Source organism: Macrobrachium nipponense, chromosome 2 (assembly GCF_015104395.2).
Source record: "Macrobrachium nipponense isolate FS-2020 chromosome 2, ASM1510439v2, whole genome shotgun sequence".
NCBI lineage: Eukaryota > Metazoa > Arthropoda > Malacostraca > Decapoda > Palaemonidae > Macrobrachium > Macrobrachium nipponense.
Genome location: NC_087201.1, coordinates 158,458,674 through 158,478,031, shown reverse-complemented (window position 1 = coordinate 158,478,031; position 19,358 = coordinate 158,458,674). Strand labels below are relative to the sequence as shown.

At 35.5% G+C, this 19,358-nt stretch overlaps 1 protein-coding gene across 2 annotated transcripts in view; it reads right to left on the bottom strand.

Annotated features, from left to right (window-relative positions):
* The window catches only part of LOC135221065 (uncharacterized), an 89,922-nt gene that overhangs the window by 19,537 nt on the left and 51,027 nt on the right, over window positions 1-19,358 (bottom strand). For both annotated transcript variants that reach the window (XM_064258827.1, XM_064258828.1), the window contains exon 2: window positions 3,085-3,352. In XM_064258827.1, the coding sequence (XP_064114897.1) occupies window positions 3,085-3,352 (268 nt within the window). The remainder of the gene's footprint in view (window positions 1-3,084; window positions 3,353-19,358) is intronic.

Sequence of the window (19,358 nt, the reverse complement as noted above, 5' to 3'; positions counted from 1 at the left end):
TCTCTCTCTCTCTCTCTCTCTCTCTCTCTCTCTCTCTCTGTGCTGTGATTAATCTCTAAGTATATCTTAGTTTTACCAGACCACTGAGTTGATTAACAGCTCTCCTAGGGCTGGCCCGAAGGATTAGATATTTTTACGTGACTAGGACCAATTGGTTACCTAACAACGGTACCTACAGCTTATTGTGGGATCCGAACCACATTGTATCGAGAAATGAATTTCTATCACTAGAAATAAATTCGTCTGGTTCCGGATTAATCTCTAATTTAATGTTTAAAATGGAAATTAGTAATTTTCAAAAGGCTTATGAAGGTTGGGGTCATGGTAGGTTTGGTCAGAGCGGTCACGTACTGGAAAAGTTCGGGCACCACTGGTATACAACTTTCGTATGGGCATGAGTGTATCACACCTGTCTGTTAAAGTGTATCCTTGACTGTCTAGGAGTTACACACACACACACTTACAATATTTCGGTTCGTAATTTCTCGATACAACTTTCGTATGGGGCACGAGTGTATCACACCTGTCTGTTAGAGTGTATCCTTGACTGTCTAGAAGTCACACACACACACACACACACACACACACACACACACACACACACACACACACACACACACACACCGTAATTCGTTATGACCCTATAGGCGTCTACCATAACGGACGCCTAATTTGATTTTTTTATGTCGAACTCCACATGACGTCACTGGCATTTTCAACTATGGACAAAAAAGAAAGAAAAAAAAAAAAATATATATATATATATATATATATATATATATATATATATATATATATATAATGACGGGAAAGCCTAAAGTCCTTTTACCGTAATTACGATACTTCGACATCTTTGTCCACGATTTATGTGAAGGGTAGATAACATGACTTGCAAATTGTTCATATTTCATTATTACTCCCAACTCCCATTTATCAATCCCATTCTTAACGGAAAATTTGGGAGCTGAAATCTGTGAGATTTTCGATAAGTCTAAACTTAAAAACTTGAAGGATTTAACCATTAACGTTTAATGCAAAATGTTTACATTTTTTCTTGCTTCTCAACTTTATTTATCAAACTTATTATTAATTGAAAGTTTGGGCGATATATCTAGCTAGAATTTCGCTCATTTTGTACTCGTAGTCGCTGTTTTTTTAAATTTGATCGAACTTACTCTTGATGTGTAAACAACGTGACTTGCAAACTGTTTTTTAAATTTGATCGAACTTAGTCTTAATGGAAAGTTTGGGAGGTAAATCATGCGAGAATTTCGCTAAGTTTAAACTTGGAAACTTAGGAGGAATGAACCTTTCGTTTTCAAGCGAATTGTATTAATTTTTTTTTTTTTTTTTTTTTTTTTTTTTTTTTTTTTTTTTTTTTTTTTTTTTTGACGATGCGAACAATGGGCGGTGGGCGCCAGCACCGGCGTGAAAATTAATGGTGCCAGTACAATAGATGGGAGGAATTGAGCGAAGATTGATGATATGACGATCAGGCCTATGGCCGGGTGGGCTGGATTTCGTCATCACCATATATACTTCTTCATATACGACTGATGCCAGTGTGCCAGTGCAGTGAGCAATAGATGGGAACGTCTAAGGCCACTATGATTCTTTTTATTTTATCTTTTAATTTTTTTTTTCTTAAACTAAACTAAAGTGGTTATTGTTCACCCCAAAGTCATTCTTATATAAATGGTTAAAATGGAAATATTGAATACATCAATAAGGCCACTGCAGCTCTTATTATTTTATTTTTTTTTATCTATTTTTTCTTAAACTAAACTAAAGTGGTTAATCGTTCACCCCAAAGTCATTCTTACATAAATTATTAAACAAGGCCCGAAACCCTCATTGAACTACATCAAATAGGCCACTGCAGCTCTTACTTAATTTATTTTTTTTTTATCTATTTTTCTTAAACTAAACTAAAGTGGTTATCGTTCACCCCAAAGTCATTCTTACATAAATTATTAAAATGGAAATATTGAATACATCAATAAGGCCACTATAGCTCTTTTCATTTTATTTTTTTTTCTTAAACTAAACTAAAGTGGTTATTGTTCACCCAAAATCATTCTATAGAAAATAGAAATTGATATAAATGGAAATATGACATCAGTAAGGCCACTATAGCTCTCGATTATTTTATTTATTTTTTTTTATTTTTTTTCTTAAACTAAACTAATGTGGTTATCGTTCACCCCAAAGTCATTCATATATCAATTGTTAAAATGGAAATATTGAATACATCAATAAGGCCACTGCAGCTCTTATTATTTTATTTTTTTTTATCTATTTTTCTTAAACTAAACTAAAGTGGTTATCGTTCACCCCAAAGTCATTCTTACATAAATTATTAAAATGGAAATATTGAATACATCAATAAGGCCACTATAGCTCTTTTCATTTTTTTTTTTTTCTTAAACTAAACTAAAGTGGTTATTGTTCACCCAAAATCATTCTCATAGAAAATAGAAATTGATAAAATGGAAATATTGAATACATCAGTAAGGCCACTATAGCTCTTATTATTTTATTTATTTTTATTTTTTTTCTTAAACTAAACTAATGTGGTTATCGTTCACCCCAAAGTCATTCATATATCAATTGTTAAAATGGAAATATTGAATACATCAATAAGGCCACTATAGCTCTTTTTATTTTATTTATTTTTTCTTAAACTAAACTAAACTGGTTATTGTTCACCCCAAAGTCATTCTTATATAAATTATTAAAAAGGAAATATTGAATATATCGATAAGGCCACTAAAGCTCTTTTATAAAAAATTTTTTAAACTAAACTAAAGTGGTTATCGTTAACCCCAAAGTTATTCTTATATAAATTATTAAAATGGAAATATTGAATACATCAATACGGCCATTATAGCTCTCTTTATTTTTTTTTTTTTTCTTAAACTAAACTAAATTGGTTATTGTTCACACAAAGTCATTCTCATAGAAAATAGAGATGAATAAAATGGAAATATTGAATACATCAATAAAATCAATTCTAAAGATCCTTACTTCTTATACAAACGAATGACATCCCTGCTGGAGGAGTTAACCCTAAATAACCCTTACCTTCCCAAGACCTTGCACGTCCTTAGAGCCAATCTTCTTGAGGAGGGCGTGTGGCACCGGAGGAGCAAACTTGGCGAGGGCGGCCCGATAATCGGTGGGCAACGTCCCACGACGGTCCTCCCCGCGCTCGTTGGCATTCTTGGACCGTCGGCTGGAAGACTCGCGCCCAGTGTCTCTCTCTCCGGAGTCCCGCCGCCTCCTCCGCCTTCGCTCGCGTTCCTCCTGCCGCGAGGGCGAGGATGAGGATGGGCCCGTGAGTTGGGAGGCCCTGTATGAGGGGAAGAAGGAGTGACAATCTGTTAGTGGAAGAAGCCTTGAAGACTATACAGTTCATACTGAGATATATATTATCATAACATTCTTTGGTTTGGTTTTAAGTACATCTGAGTTGAAACCTAAATGTTTTAAGTATATCTGAGTTGAAACCTAAAAGTTTTAAGTATACCTCAGTTCAACCAGACCACTGAGCTGATTACCAGCTCTCCCAAGGCTGGCCCCGAAGGATTAGATACTTTTACGTGGCCTAGCAACCTACAGATTATTGTGGGACCCGAACCGCGCTGTATTAAGAAAATAGTTTCTAATCACCGGAAACGAATTTCTCTGACGCCACTTTGGCAGAGCGGTGAATTGAACACGGGACTACTGAGTCGATAGGCGAGCACGTAAGCCACTCGTCTAACGAGGAACTCAACTTGTGCTATATAAAATTAGAATATAGAATTTAGGCCAAAGGCCAAGCGCTGGGACCTATGACATCATTCAGCGCTGAGCGGGAAATTGACTGTAAGAAGCTGCACTATAAAACAATTGTTAGAGAGGGGGGCAAAAGTCGGATAGAAAAGAGAATATGAACGGAGGTACAGTAAAAGGAATACAAAAAGGGTTGCAGCTAGGGGCCGAGGGGACGCTGCAAGACCCTTAAGTAACTATGCATACAGACATCGAAAAGATGGAGTTCGGGTGGTTGGAAAGGAAGAGAGAAGAAAGGAAGTAGGAATGGAGGTAAAGTAAAAGGCCACAAAGATCACTAAAAATAAACTCTAGTAATGTCAACAGTACACCACGTGAGGTGCACCGATGGCACTAACCCCACAAAGGGACATCTTTGCAGAGCTTCTGTTAGATGATTATAAGACAATTTAGAACTGACTGTTATCAATGGCTTGAATTTCGAGTCAATGGCCCCTAAGGCGGGATTCTCCACTATGAATAGGGTTCATCTTCTGAATAATAATAATAATAATAATAATAATAATAATAATAATAATAATAATAATAATAATAATAATAATAATAATAATATGCATGGAGCAGACCTTCTTTGATACATGTTTTTTTTAAATAATGGAAAATTTAAACGAATTAATCTTATACAGGGTCTTTGCAGCTGCTCTGATAATCCGGTTTTTTTTTACTTAGCCGGGTTGTTGAGTTGAATTCCAATATTCATAATTTGTCATAATTAGGATATTTGTCGAAAATATTTTATGAAAAATATTTTATCAAAAATATTCTATTTTACATTTTTGACAAATATCCTAATTATGACATATGAATATTGGAATTCTACTCAACAACCTAGTTGAGTCAGAAAAACGGATTATCAGAATCGAAAAGACCCTGTATAAGATTAATTCGTTGAAAATTGCCATTATTTTCAACAAAATAATAATAATAATAATAATAATAATAATATAATAATAATAATAATAATAATAATAATACACACGTGCAGACTAACATGTAACTACTACAAAGGCCTCTCTCTCTCTCTCTCTCTCTCTCTCTCTCCTCTCTCTCTCTCTCTCTCTCTCTCTCGTGACAACCAACCCCTCAAAGTCAAGACCCCCTGGCCAAGTGCAATTTCTGCTCTCCACCTTCTTTCGCTACTTAGGCCTATAAAAAAAAAAAAGTTTCCCCGCAGCTTGACAGAAACCAGACATTGGGATCAGTTTTCAGCGCCAATAACAGCAACGTCTTCCAAGTCTATATGGCTTCCATGTGCGGTTTTGGTATGGGAGAGGTTGGGTGGGGGTGGGGGGGGGTGAGGGGTTGGGGGGAAGAGAGTTTTAATAGTTATGGTGATGCACGTGCTGATATAGGTAAGATTTTGTAATTGGAAGGTCAGCATATATAAGTACAAAAATCGTAAACATCACTTTGAAATGCTATGCTCTTGCAATAAAATAATAGTTTTATGTAATTACAAACACACACACATAGATACACACACACACACACACACACACACACACACACACACACACATATATATAATATATATATATATTATATATATATATATATTATTATATATATATATATATATTCGTGTTTGTACCCTTCCTGTCCTGTTTTCATTTTATATTCCATCCCATAATAATCCTATTGAATGCAAGAATGCACATTCTTGCGCAAGATGCCCATGGACGCCAAAAGAAGGTGTGTGCACAGCAATTACTAGGTCACAATTTAACAATAAGAATTATTTTGAAGCAGTTTTTATTTGCTTTCTGATACCGATACCCAAAACGGACAACTAATTCGGGATGTCTTCTGCCTCCTGACTCCATATTAAAAGTTCATGTCACTCCTTTTTATAAGCTCTTAATAATACATCACAAATGAAAATGTTACCCTTAAAAAAAATTGTCCAGCACTTTTGACAACATAGGCTAATGGCGTAATTAAAATATTTGTCCTTTTTGCAAATGAACAAGTTTAATTACCGAATGGCGTGAGATGAGTGAATTGGTTTCAGCAAAAAAAAAAAAAAAAAAAAAAAAAAAAAAAAAAAAAAAAACAATCCACATCCCTGATAGTTTGGACGATAAGCAATCAAGTAAACGATCCTATATAAGGCCTCGGAGACTATACTCAGCTCTTGAATACTATGGTGCATTGCAATATCCAAGCCTGTGAGCTCCATGCTTGCAACGCAAATGGGGCTTGTCATTAAGGGCACAAGCGAGGCGCGTAATCTGGCATGAACCAAAGCCTGAATGTTACGAGCGGCACCTTGCAACCTTCCAGAGACAACTGTGACTTCCAGTGACTGGAAATGGGAATGTGTGTGCAGCTCGACTAGAGGAAAACTAAAGAAGGATGGAAAAATATCGAAGACGGGGAAATATGTGGTGATTTACCCCTTGTTTTCTGTATAACTGGACGAAGTGGACATCAGTCGTATTTGCCGCCTTACTCTACGAAACGTGATATCTAAGAGTCTAAAAAGCTTCCATGTGTCTACTGCTAAAACAGAAATGTAAAAAAAAAAAAAAAATGACTGTGTTAACAAATAATTTTTACATAACGTAGCCAACCATCAATTCATGACTGGTTTAATTAATAATTTTTGCATAACGTAACCAACATTAATTCATGACTGGTTTAACTAATAATTTTTACATAAAGTGGCCTGTTTAACTAATAATTTTTAAATAACGTAGCCAACATTAATTCATGACTGGATTTAACTAATAATTTTTGTATAACGTAGCCAACATTAATTCATGACCGGCTTAACTAATAAATTTTACGTAACGTAGCCAACATTAATTCTAGACTGGTTTAACTAATAATTTTCACATTACGTAGCCAACACTAATTCATTGACCGGTTTAATTAAATCTTACATAAAGTAGCCAACATTAATTAAAGACTGGTTTAACTAATAATTTTCACATTACGTAGCCAACACTAATTCATGACGCGGTTTAATTAAATCTTACATAAAGTAAGCCATCATTAATTCAAGACTGGTTTAACTAATAATTTTCACATTACGTAGCCAACACTAATTCATGACCGTTTCAACTAATAAATTTTACGTAACGTAGCCAACATTAATTCTAGACTGGTTTAACTAATAATTTTCACATTACGTAGCCAACATTAATTCTAGACTGGTTTAACTAATAATTTTCACATTACGTAGCTAACATAAATTCTTCATTATCGTGACTTGCACTCGTGTCCATCCGTTCTAAAAATGAGTCCTGCTGCCTTTCCTTTCATTTAGCCCACCACAACACAAATCCACATAACAATTCCAACTAAGACGTTCAAAAATGCATGGGAGGAGGCCTATGGTCTCGCTGGGGGGTAGGGCGAGTGTTAAGGGGAGACCCCCCCCCCATCCCCCCCCTGGCGCAGGTGAAGTGGGACTGGACCCCTCGTGTTCCGAGCGGACCCCCTTTCAGCGCAAAGGGTTAAGAAGTTTGCCTATTACAAAATCATAAACCGTAAGTACCACTCAAAAAGGAAGGAGGTTGGAACTCCGGGGACCGCGGGAACACACACACACACACGGACGAAAGCCGAGGTTCCCGGCGGAAGAAAAACTCCTCTTTCTGAAGTGTAATTACCCGCCGATCCCTCAAGACTCTGAGTAAAGACACAATTCTCTTAAAACGTTTTCCAGGAGGTGGGTTTCTATTTTCCAGCACAAAGCGCCGGCCGAAATAGGCTTTGTGGTCTGAAGACTTGCTTTTCAGCCGGCCACTAAACTGTTCTTTTCAGACGGGCCAAGACAAGGGGACTCAAGTTCCACAGTGATATTTATACACCGCCAGAAGGACCTCTTCAGATGTTCCTCTTCCCTCCTCCTCCTCCTGACATACCAAGGCCTCTCTACTCCTACACCTTGCCCATAATATCAACCAAAACCCTAGGCCCTACCCCCCAACACCCCTGCCCAGCCATCACAACAACACCACCACCTCCACCACCACCGCCACAAGACAAAACAGCTGCTTTGCTATTGTAAATGTTGTTTCTCTGTTTCTTCTTCTTTTATACGACTGCTTTTGGCGTGACCCTCGGCCGCTCCAATTCTTTCTGTTAACAGTTAGGCGTCAGCTGCGATTATTTGATTTATGGCAAATAAATAATAATAATAAAAAAAAGGTCAGTGATTTAGTGACATCAAAAGTAATTATTTCCATATCAAAACAGAATAAAAAGTCAGTGATTAAGTGACATCAAAAGTAATCATTTCAATACAAAAACACAGAATAAAAAAAAAAGTCAGTGATTTAGTGACATCAAAAGTAATTATTTCCATATAAAAACAAAATGAAAAAAGTCAGCGATTTAGTGACATCAAAAGTAATAATTTCCATACAAAAACACAAAATAAAAAAAAGCTAGTGATTTACTGACATCAAAAGTAATTATTTCCATACAAAAACACAAAATTAAAAAGTTAGTGATTTAGTGACATCAAAAGTAATTATTTCCATAAAAAACACAGAATTAAAAAAAATAGTGATTTAGTGACATCAAAAGTAATTATTTCCATACAAAACCAAAGAATAAAGAAATAAAATCAGTGATTTATGACATCAATAGTAATTATTTCCATAAAAAAAGTTTTAAAAAATTCAGGGATTTAGTGGCATCAAAAGTAATTATTTATATATAAAAACACAGAATTAAAAAAAAAGTCAGCGATTTAGTGATATCAAAAGTAGTTATTTCCGAACACAAACACAAAATGAAAAAAAAATCTGTGATTTAGTGACATCAAAAGTAATTATTTCCATAAAAAACCACAGATTAAAAAAAAAATTAAGTGATTTAGTGACATCAAAATTAATTATTTCCGTACAAAACCACAGATTTAAAAAAAAGTCAGTGATTTAGTGATATCAAAAGTAATTATTTCCATACAAAACATAGGATTAAAAAAGTTAGTGATTTAGTGACATCAAAAGTAATTATTTCCATACAAAACACAGAATTAAATAAAGTTGGCGATTTAGTGACGTCAAAAGTAATTATTCCCATACAATAAACACAGAATAGAAAAAAAATTCAAGTGTGTGTGTTTTAGTAAATTCAAAAGTAATTGCTTCTTTACAGAAACTCAAAATAAAAAAAGGCAATTGTATGGGTTTTAATAACACCAAACTCAGAATAAAAAAGAAAGTTAGATTATACGCTTTAGTAACACCAATAGAAAGTAGTATTTCCAAAAAAAAAAAAAAAAAAACACACACATAATCAACACATTCTTGTATTTCTCGTCTTTTTCAGAAAGTACAAAACCAGCATTATTAAACCTGAGCTGTTCGATCAGAAATCTGCCAGTCTGTGATAATGAGGGCATCTCTCTACATGATCACGAAATGCACTGCTTTTACCATAAACAAAACCATAATATAATAATAATAATAATAATATAATAATAATAATATATAATAATAATAATAACAATATCCTTATCTCAAGCCTCAAGGGCGATAATCTCTAAGGTAAAAATATGGAATAACGTAAACAATGAATCACAATAACTCGCACAAGCTTTTCAATAATAATAAATATAATAATTAATAATAATAATAACTAATAATAATAATAATAATAATAAAAATAATAATAATCAATAATAATAATATAATAATAATAATAATAAATAATAATAATAAATAATAATATCCTTTATTTCAGCTCAAGGCCATATCCTATATAGTATATGGATAAACATGATCACATACTGCACAGCTATAATAATAATAATAATAATAATAATAATAATAATAATAATATCATTTGTTTTACCTCAGGATCATATACGGACAAAAGCAAAGTAGAAACCACACAGACCACAACATTTATATGCACGAGACAATATGCCAAAAACAGATGCTCACAATAATAATAATAATAATAATAATAATAATAATAATAATAATAATAATAATAATAATAATAATAATAATAATAATAATAATAATATTAATAATAATAATAATTTTCTTTTGAATGTTTTGTAATTTCAAAACTGTCTTGAGTGAGAGTTAACTATTTTTTTTTTTTTTTTGCGTGTAGAGTAAGCTAAAACAACAATGCTTCAATTACTGGATTAGCCTAAATCCAAAAGATTAACCATTTCTGAATCTACCCTCTGCTTATTATACAGGACGACGAAGTCAGCCACGAAGATGCTCTAATAATGTGTTATACTTTTAGGGAGATGAGAAAGCCATGGACGTAAATATGATCTACGCTTTTCCAACATGCATTTTGAGCAACAATATGTCATTGTTATGATAACACGGAGGAAAACTTATCAGGAAGCTTAAGTTTTCTTAGCAAATCCTGTATTGTTTACTAACATGTATAGATATAATGATATGAAATGCGTTTATCCTTACCCCAAGATCATACATAAAATATAGCTGAGTTGATTATGATGCAAATGTCTAATACATACATACATACATACACACACACACATATATATATAGGTATATGTATATATATATATATATATATATATATATATATATATATATATATATATATACACGGGCGTTTGTATATGTAATATATAAAGTGTATGTATTGGACATTTGTGTGTGTGTATATATATATATATATATATATATATATATATATATATGTATATATATGTATATATATATATATATATATAGTATATATATATATATATATATATATATATATATATATAATACATCTCAACATGGCCACATATCTTCTATGAATATTGTACAGAATTTCTCTCTACAAAATCTTTAAATCACTTCAAAACCTAAACATATATTAACCTTAACATTTTGTGAACAAACAACACGCTCGCTAGACAACAGCCCATACCCACAGGCGGCGTCATAAAGGATTTTTTTTGGGGGGTGGGGGGGTGGGGGTGGGGGGTGGGGGGGGGGGTGTGGGGGGTGGAGGGCACTTAATTGGTCCAAACCACGTTACACTACCCTGTCTCGTCACAGCGACCGTAACTTCATACGTGGATTATAAGACTGTTTTATAAAAAGCATTCGAGAATGAAAAGAACGGAATAAAAAACAAAGCTATTTGAACCATACACACGTAAGCATTATTATAAAACGAAGCTATTTGAACCATACACACGTAAGCATGATTATAACAGAAAGCTATTTGAACCACACACACGCAAGCATTATTATAAAACAAAGCTATTTGAACCACACACACGTAGGCATTATTATAAAACGAAGCTATTTGAACCATACACACGCAAGCATTATTATAAAACAAAGCTATTTGAACCACACACATGTAGGCATTATTATAAAACGAAGCTATTTGAACCACACACATGTAGGCATTATTATAAAACACAGCTATTTGAACCATACACACGCAAGCATTATTATAAAACAAAGCTATTTGAACCACACACATGTAGGCATTATTATAAAACGAAGCTATTTGAACCATACACACGCAAGCATTATTATAAAACAAAGCTATTTGAACCACACACACGTAGGCATTATTATAAAACGAAGCTATTTGAACCACACACACGTAGGCATTATTATAAAACGAAGCTATTTGAACCATACACACGCAAGCATTATTATAAAACAAAGCTATTTGAACCACACACATGTAGGCATTATTATAAAACACAGCTATTTGAACCATACACACGTAGGCATTATTATAAAACAAAGCTATTTGAACCACACGCACGTAGGCATTATTATAAAACGAAGCTATTTGAACCATACACACGTAGGCATTATTATAAAACGAAGCTATTTGAACCATACACACGTAGGCATTATTATAAAACGAAGCTATCTGAACCATACACACGTAGGCATTATTATAAAACGAGCTATTTGAACCATACACACGTAGGCATTATTATAAAACAAAGCTATTTGAACCATACACAAATAAGTATTATTATAAAACGAAGCTATTTGAACCACACACACGCAAGCATTAACTGCAGTTATATACTACTTTGGGGTCACAATGTGCAAAGCTAAATTTACATTTACGTAGACAATAAATTCATGAACTGCGAATTGTAGATTCTACAGAAACACAATGTACTAATCCTACATATAAAGTCCTTAGCAATGAAATCACAATCCCATGCAATCGATATCTACACACCTTCGGCCCCTAGCTACAATCCCTTTCGTTCCTTTTACTATACCTCCGTTCATATTCCCATTCTTCTATCTTACTTTCTGCCCTCTCTCAACATTTGCTTCAACATTATCTTCAGCGCTGAATGACCTCATGGGTTCCAGCGCTTAGCCTCTCACCTAAATTTTTTATTCCAGTTCGGATACCGAGAATATCGGGCATATTAAAATGTCTAATCTTTACTTAGTACTTTCTTTAAAACATTGTACGAGAAACCCATAAAATAATATGCATATCAATGTTTTAATTCAGAACTATTCCACAGGAATGTTTTTTACTTATATTTACCATTGAAAAAATAAAATAATAAACCGTGAACAATTATTCAGGGCGTGTTCAAAGCAAACAGAACACCTTAGTAGTCGACCCCGATAAATATTTACAAACCATGTTTCACGGACGGGGGAAGAGAGAGAGAGAGAGAGAGAGAGAGAGAGAGAGAGAGAGAGAACATCCGATTTCAGAAGAGGATATCCAAGAGGTCTTTCACGATGTTTTAGTGGCAATAGTCTTAAAAATAGTAATAAGAAATCAACATTTATTCGAATATAGTTTTTTCCGCTGATTGACGTGAAATTTTTTCTTGAAGAAAATAAGTTACGTGGTAAATAAACCAACCAGTTGAGCGCACACAAGATCTCAAAATACTCCGCAGCTTAACCACGCCTCCAGATTCCTATTTGTAATACAATGCAAGCATCCTTCCATGAAAATATCATTTATATAATCAAAAGCATCATAGGTCGACGCGTATCCAATACTGGGTGGGGGAAAAAAATATAGCTCGTAATGCAAAGATGATAATATTAACGGCATATGTTTCAGGCCTTTCATTCTGTTCTGCTGAAATATGTTTATCATTTCTGGATGTCAGCAGCATCCCAGGACCAACTACAAGTGAAGTAATGAGGAATAGTTTGCTTAGTGCAGTTGTGGATGGAACCTTCTGATCTCTCTGCTCACGTCTAGTGAATTCAGGCGTATTTGTTCTGATTTCCTTTCCATCAAATTTGTTTGTTTAATCGTCTTTTCCTATAACTTCACACACACACACACACACACACACACACACACACCTTCTCTCTCTCTCGTCTCTCTCTCTCTCTTTTCGTAATTATCTCTCTTCTCTATCTCTCTCTCAACATCTCTGTCTCTCTGTCTACGTACTATCTCTCTCTCCCTCTCAGTGCCTTACACTGAGGGACCTGGGGAAACCCGAACGAGCTGTAAGGTGTGTAAGGTAAGGTAAGGTCTCTCTCTCTCTCTCTCTCCTCTCTCTCTCTGCAGGCTGATTTGCCTTTGAAGCGTTCTTAGGTTTATTATATTTAAGGAGAGAAGGCCAAGCGCTGGGACTTATGAGGTCATTCAGCGTTGCAACCTTGGAAGTACAAGGTTACGAAGGTGTGTAAAAGAGGAGTTAAACCTCACAGTCGGACAATGAAACAACTGTTAGGAGATGGTGGAAAGCAAGATGGAAGAAAGAATATGACAGGAGGTACAGTAAAAGGAATGAAAAGGGGTCGCAGCTAGGGGTCGAAGGCACGCTGCAAAGAGCATTAAGTTAATGCCTACAGTGCGCCGCGCGTGAGCTTCCATCTCTAGAAGCTTCGAAGAAAGAAATGAAAGAGAGAAATGAAGAAAATAACGGTTTCCTTTCCCTAAACAAATGTAACGATGACTCATACAAACTTGTACTTGAATTCTATGGAGATTTTTCCATTCGGATCCTCAGCGAGTTCCTGCCGTTTCTAGGACGTCGTCGTCAGCTTTATGCTGATTATGCTGATGAGATTCCATGACGCCCCCCCCCATCCCCCGGCCACCAGGGGCCACCCCCCCCCCCCTCCTCGGTGGTGCCAAAGATCCTTCCTTCGTTCCTTTTAATACAAGCCAGTGGTTTTCCTGGCTTGACTTATGAATAATAATGCTACTCTAATGTCTTTCAAACGCCGAAGGAGTGAGAGTCCTTTACGCTTTCTCAAGGTTTCTTGCTTTTTTAAAATTTTTTAACAATTTATTTTATAAATACATTCATTCATAAATGCATACATACATACATAAATACACGCATACACGCACTCACACACATATATTAAATATATATATATATATATATATATTATATTATTATATATATATATATATATATGCGCTTTAACACTGAATTCATGGCTCACCTATTTCATGCCGTACATAGCGTCTCAATGTAAACAATACTCAGATCTGATCAAAATGCAAGAATATAATATTTTTTTTTTATTAAAGTACTGCCTCGGGCGAGGTCAAGAAGAATGGTCACTCTTGAAGATGTAATGCATCGTCTCCTTACAGGTGTTATTACCTTAACTTCTGCAGCAGGATAACAGCCGCTGGGAGCAATTACAATTTCAAATGAAGGTAAGTACTTCACTAATAAAAACAAAAAAGAAAAAGAAAAAAAAAATCGAAACCGAGTACTGGACCACTTCTTGAAAAAAGCGGGAGGCCATATCGTAAAAACTAACCATAGAATCTCCTTGAAGATAATCACATTATCTTTCCCAACCCCCCAACCTCCCAGCGCATAACTCCTTGGAGCCAGCCTAACCTAACCCAACCTAACTTAATCTAACCTAGGGGGCATGGAAGTAAAAAAAAAAAAAAAGTAAATAAATAAAAAAATAAATAAATAAAAACTGGGGCTGGTACAACACTACTACACATCTCGGGAATTTGCGTCCCGACAGAGAGAGAGAGAGAGAGAGAGAGAGAGAGATCCAAATTTTCCCAATAGACTGAAGTAGATACCGAAGAAAAACTTCATAGAAAACGGGTATATAAATATTTGCGTACACGTAGGAAAAGTTTATTGGCGCCACCAACGTCGTTTCTAAGAAGCTTCTCTGTTACCACACTGAATCCGGAATTTCATCCCGAACGTTAAAAAACGCAGCCAGCCAGCCAGCCGGTTTCTCCAGTCATGGCGCTTGTTTACATTCCATAAACCACAGGGCACATGTGTTGTTAGTTCCCTCTAGACCTCCCCACGATTATATACCAACTGGCACCGAGGAGAGAGTAATGACTTCGCTCGACCCGACAGACAGACGGCGAAGATGAGCACAAAAGAAAGCAACGGAAAAATTAATTTCATCTTTTTGTCTCTCCCGAGACCAAATTTACGGCCAACAACTGCTCGGGATAACGGCCGTGTTCATCAACTCGTTGAGGTAACGCAAAACAGTTGCGTGTCTGTTTGTTGAATGGCCATTGCCGACCAACAAACAACAAAAGAGACAAAAACACTCTCTACTTCTGTCGTTCAATTAAGCTCGGTTGGGGTAACGCAAAACAGTTGCGTGTGTCTGTTTGTTGAACGTCCTGCGTCCGACAACGCACGAGACAAACTTTCTCCACGGTCGTGTTCATTAGCTCGTTGGTCAAACGCAAAACACTTGCGTGTTTCTGTCTGTTAAACGTCATGCGTCCGATAACGCAAAAGAGACGGAAACTCTCTCTACGAGCGCGTTCATTAGCTCGTTGGGCTAACGCAAAACACTTGCGTGTGTCTGTCTGTAGAACGTCCTGCGTTTGACAGCGCAAGAGAGACAAAACCTCTTTCTAAGGGAGCGTTCATTAGCTCGTTGGCCTAACGTAAAACACTTGCGTGCGTCTGTTTGTAGAACCGTCAACGCATGAGAGACAAAAAACCTTTATCTACGAGAGCGTTCATTAGCTCGCTGGGCCAACGCAAAACACTTCTGTGTCAATGTGAAAGGGACCAAAACCTCTTTCCGAGAAGAGGAGTCTATTGTTGACCCTTTCTGCGTCCTTCTTCTTTATCCCCCTCTTCTCAAATGTGTCCCTGATTGTCGGGACAAATAAGGGGGGATAACAACGCAGTTAGCTTGTTACCGCCTCCCGCAAATGACCTCGAAGAAAGGTGCACACGGATGTTCGGTGTCCCTCTGGGGGGACATTCTTGGCTCCGCTCTGGAGACGCTGGATGTAACGACCTGGCTTCTTTTCTGGAATGAAAATGCCTCTTCGGGGAGAATAGTCCAGTCTCTCTCGCTCTCTCGCTCTCTCTCTCTCTCTCTTAACATTGTACCGGAAATCAACTGTCTTATCCACTACGTAATAAAAAAAATTGAAAATAAAGTATCCAGCAAGTACTATTTAAAAATAAAAATCATTTTTAGAAAATAAAGTTTAAATCGTATTCCTTTTCGTTTACTAATCCATTACGATCGAACTATTTAGAATAAACTGTCGCATGAACGTGCTTTTGAAAGTAAAACCAAAATTTCGACAAAGTAGTCCTTTAAATGCTTTGATTTCCTATCCATTATTGATGTACTAATACAAAATAGACGCATAGGATATCCATACAGTTGGTTATCCACAAGCCCATTGAAATATCATAACAACTATATCAGGTCTTAACACTAATTTAATACAGAAGGTGCTGCTATATTTACAGAGGGGTTAATCTATAATAATAAAATCCAAGTGAATCTTTCGTTTGTCCGTCACGGGTGGGGGCGGGGTAGGTAGGGGGATAGGGATTGGAGGGATGACATGACACACTCACCCTCCTCCTGCAAACCTGTCTGTCCGCCTCGGGTGGGAGGGTAGGTAGGGAAGACATGACGGGCAACGCCGGGTACCAGCGCAGCTTAGCACACACCATCAAGCTCATATACGATATTCTTCCTTGGCAATTTGATTGAAGAACTGATTAACGAGAATTTAAAAAAACGAAGAGAGAGAGAGAGAGAGAGAGAGAGAGAGAGAGAGACTTCGCCCACCGCTCATATTTCTCAGTGGGTTAATTTAAAGATGGCGTCTTGGGACGCTGCGACAAACGACTAACAAGTCGCCCAGTTCAAATGTCCCATACCAGAGAGTTCTTTGACGAACGACCTGTGGGTTGGAACGACCCGGAAAGGAGAGAGAGAGAGAGAGAGAGAGAGAGAGAGAGAGAGAGAGAGAGAGAGAGAATATTAACCTAGGTATTTTGAGAATTCTACTTCACATCGAAAATCATTATTTTTATTTTGAGAGAGAGAGAGAGACTGGAGAGAGGAGTAGGAAAAGCTAGGAGAGAGACGAGAGAGAGAGAGAGATGAGGACATTAATCTGAGATTTTAAGGACCTCGACTTTAAATCTGTGTGTAAATATTCATTATTTCATTGAGAGAGAGAGAGCGAGAAGAGACGAGACGAGAGGAGGATAGGAGAGAAGAGAGAGAGAGAGAGAAAACATAATCTGGGGTATTTTAAGGACTCGACTTTAAATCGAAAAATAATTATTTTGATATGAGAGAGAGAGAGAGAGAGAGAGAGAGAGAGAGAGAGAGAGAACATTAATCTGGGTATTTTAAGGACTCGACTTTAAATCGAAAATCATTATTTTTATTGAGAGAGAGAGAGAGAGAGAGAGAGAGAGAGAGAGAGAGAGAGAGAGAGATTTTCTGGAAATTAGTCATGGTATTTTGATGACTCGACTTGAAATAGAATATCAGTAATTTTATTTATAAAAATGCAAATTACCATGCGGCATCACTTTATGAACTGCGTTACAAAACTGTAATCAGACGTAACAAGATATCCACTTATACGGTTAAGCTGTATTTTTGCAATCTATTGTTAGAGAAAAAAATGACAAGCGAAAAAAACCAGAAAAAAAAAATTTCTTCAGAAACAATCCAATAGACATGAGAGTTTGGTAAATGCGAATATTGCTGACATAATTTTAACACGACGAATATGCAAGGCATGGTAATCCAGACATTAGAAGATTTTTTTTTGTTAATTTCCGAATCAGGGAAGTTTGGATGCTCAATAGTTTTAATTTCTTTAGTCTTTCCTAGGACACTCTTTTATTAGTTTTTTCATTTTAACCAAAGGTTTCCAAGAAAACTTTTTCACTTGTTTTATCTTTACTAGGACCGGCTCTCGTTTTTTTTTTATTTTCTTAAGTCTTCAATATTTAATTTTTTATTTTACTACAATTAATTTAATATTTAATATTTAAATCACAACAACCAATAATATATTTATATTATAGATTATATAATAAATATTATATATTATTATATATAATATAAATAACATAAAACGTATATTCATCGTAATTCATAAGGGCGGAAAATGGTAAAGAAGTTTGTTTCTGTAAAATTTTTTATTTGGTTGTCCTCCTCGGGTCAGATACATGACGCTTGAAAAAACTTAAAAGAAAAAATCAAAATAATTTTTTTCAAAATACTGACGCAAGAAAACCACGTTCACTAGTCGTCCTGACATAGATATTGGATTGACGAATGGTCCTCAGTTCATGAAAAAAAAAAGGGGGGGGGTTGTACCAATAGTGACAGGCAACTAATGAATTTTTTTTCCTGTCCTTGCACACACACACACACACACACACACACACACACATTATATATATATATATATATATATATATATATATATATATATATATATATATGCATACACAAGTCAACGCACACCAACGTAATTTGCACGATAAAAGTACGAGGCAGTTACAAAAGTATACGAATACTGACATCACCTTTGACTGAACAAATTCACTACATTAACACTATATATTATATTATTACGATAGTGAAGAGGCGTAAAACTGTAATAAAAACTTCGATATCTTACTTCAAATTTGATGGTAAAGAGTTTTTTTTCCTTTGTATATTGTCCTCTCGGTCATGATACATGACGCTTGACTTAAGAAAAAACTCAAAATAACTTTTTCAAAATACTGACGCAAGAAACCAAGTTCACTAGTCGTCCTGAACATAGATATTGGATTGACGAATGGTCCTCAGTTCATGAAAACAAAAAAAAAAAGGGGGGGGTGTACCAATAGTGACAGGCAACTATGAATTCCTGTCCGCTTCAGCACCACACACACACACACACACACACACCACACACATATATATATAGGTATATATATATAATTACTATATATATATATATTATATATACATATAATGCATCCACCAAGTCAACGCACACCAACGTAATTTGCACGATAAAAGTACGAGGCAGTTACAAAAGTATACGAATACTGACATCACCTTTGACTGAACAAATTCACTACATTACACTATATAGTATATTAGTTACGATAGTGAAGAGGGTATGTATACTCCTACAATACACATATATAATGTATGTATATATATATGTGTGTATGTATACACACACACAAACATATAAAATCAATACACATTGCTTTTCATACTAATAATATAATTTCAAATATCGAAGACAACATGACCAACATAATAATGACGAGTGTAAAAGGG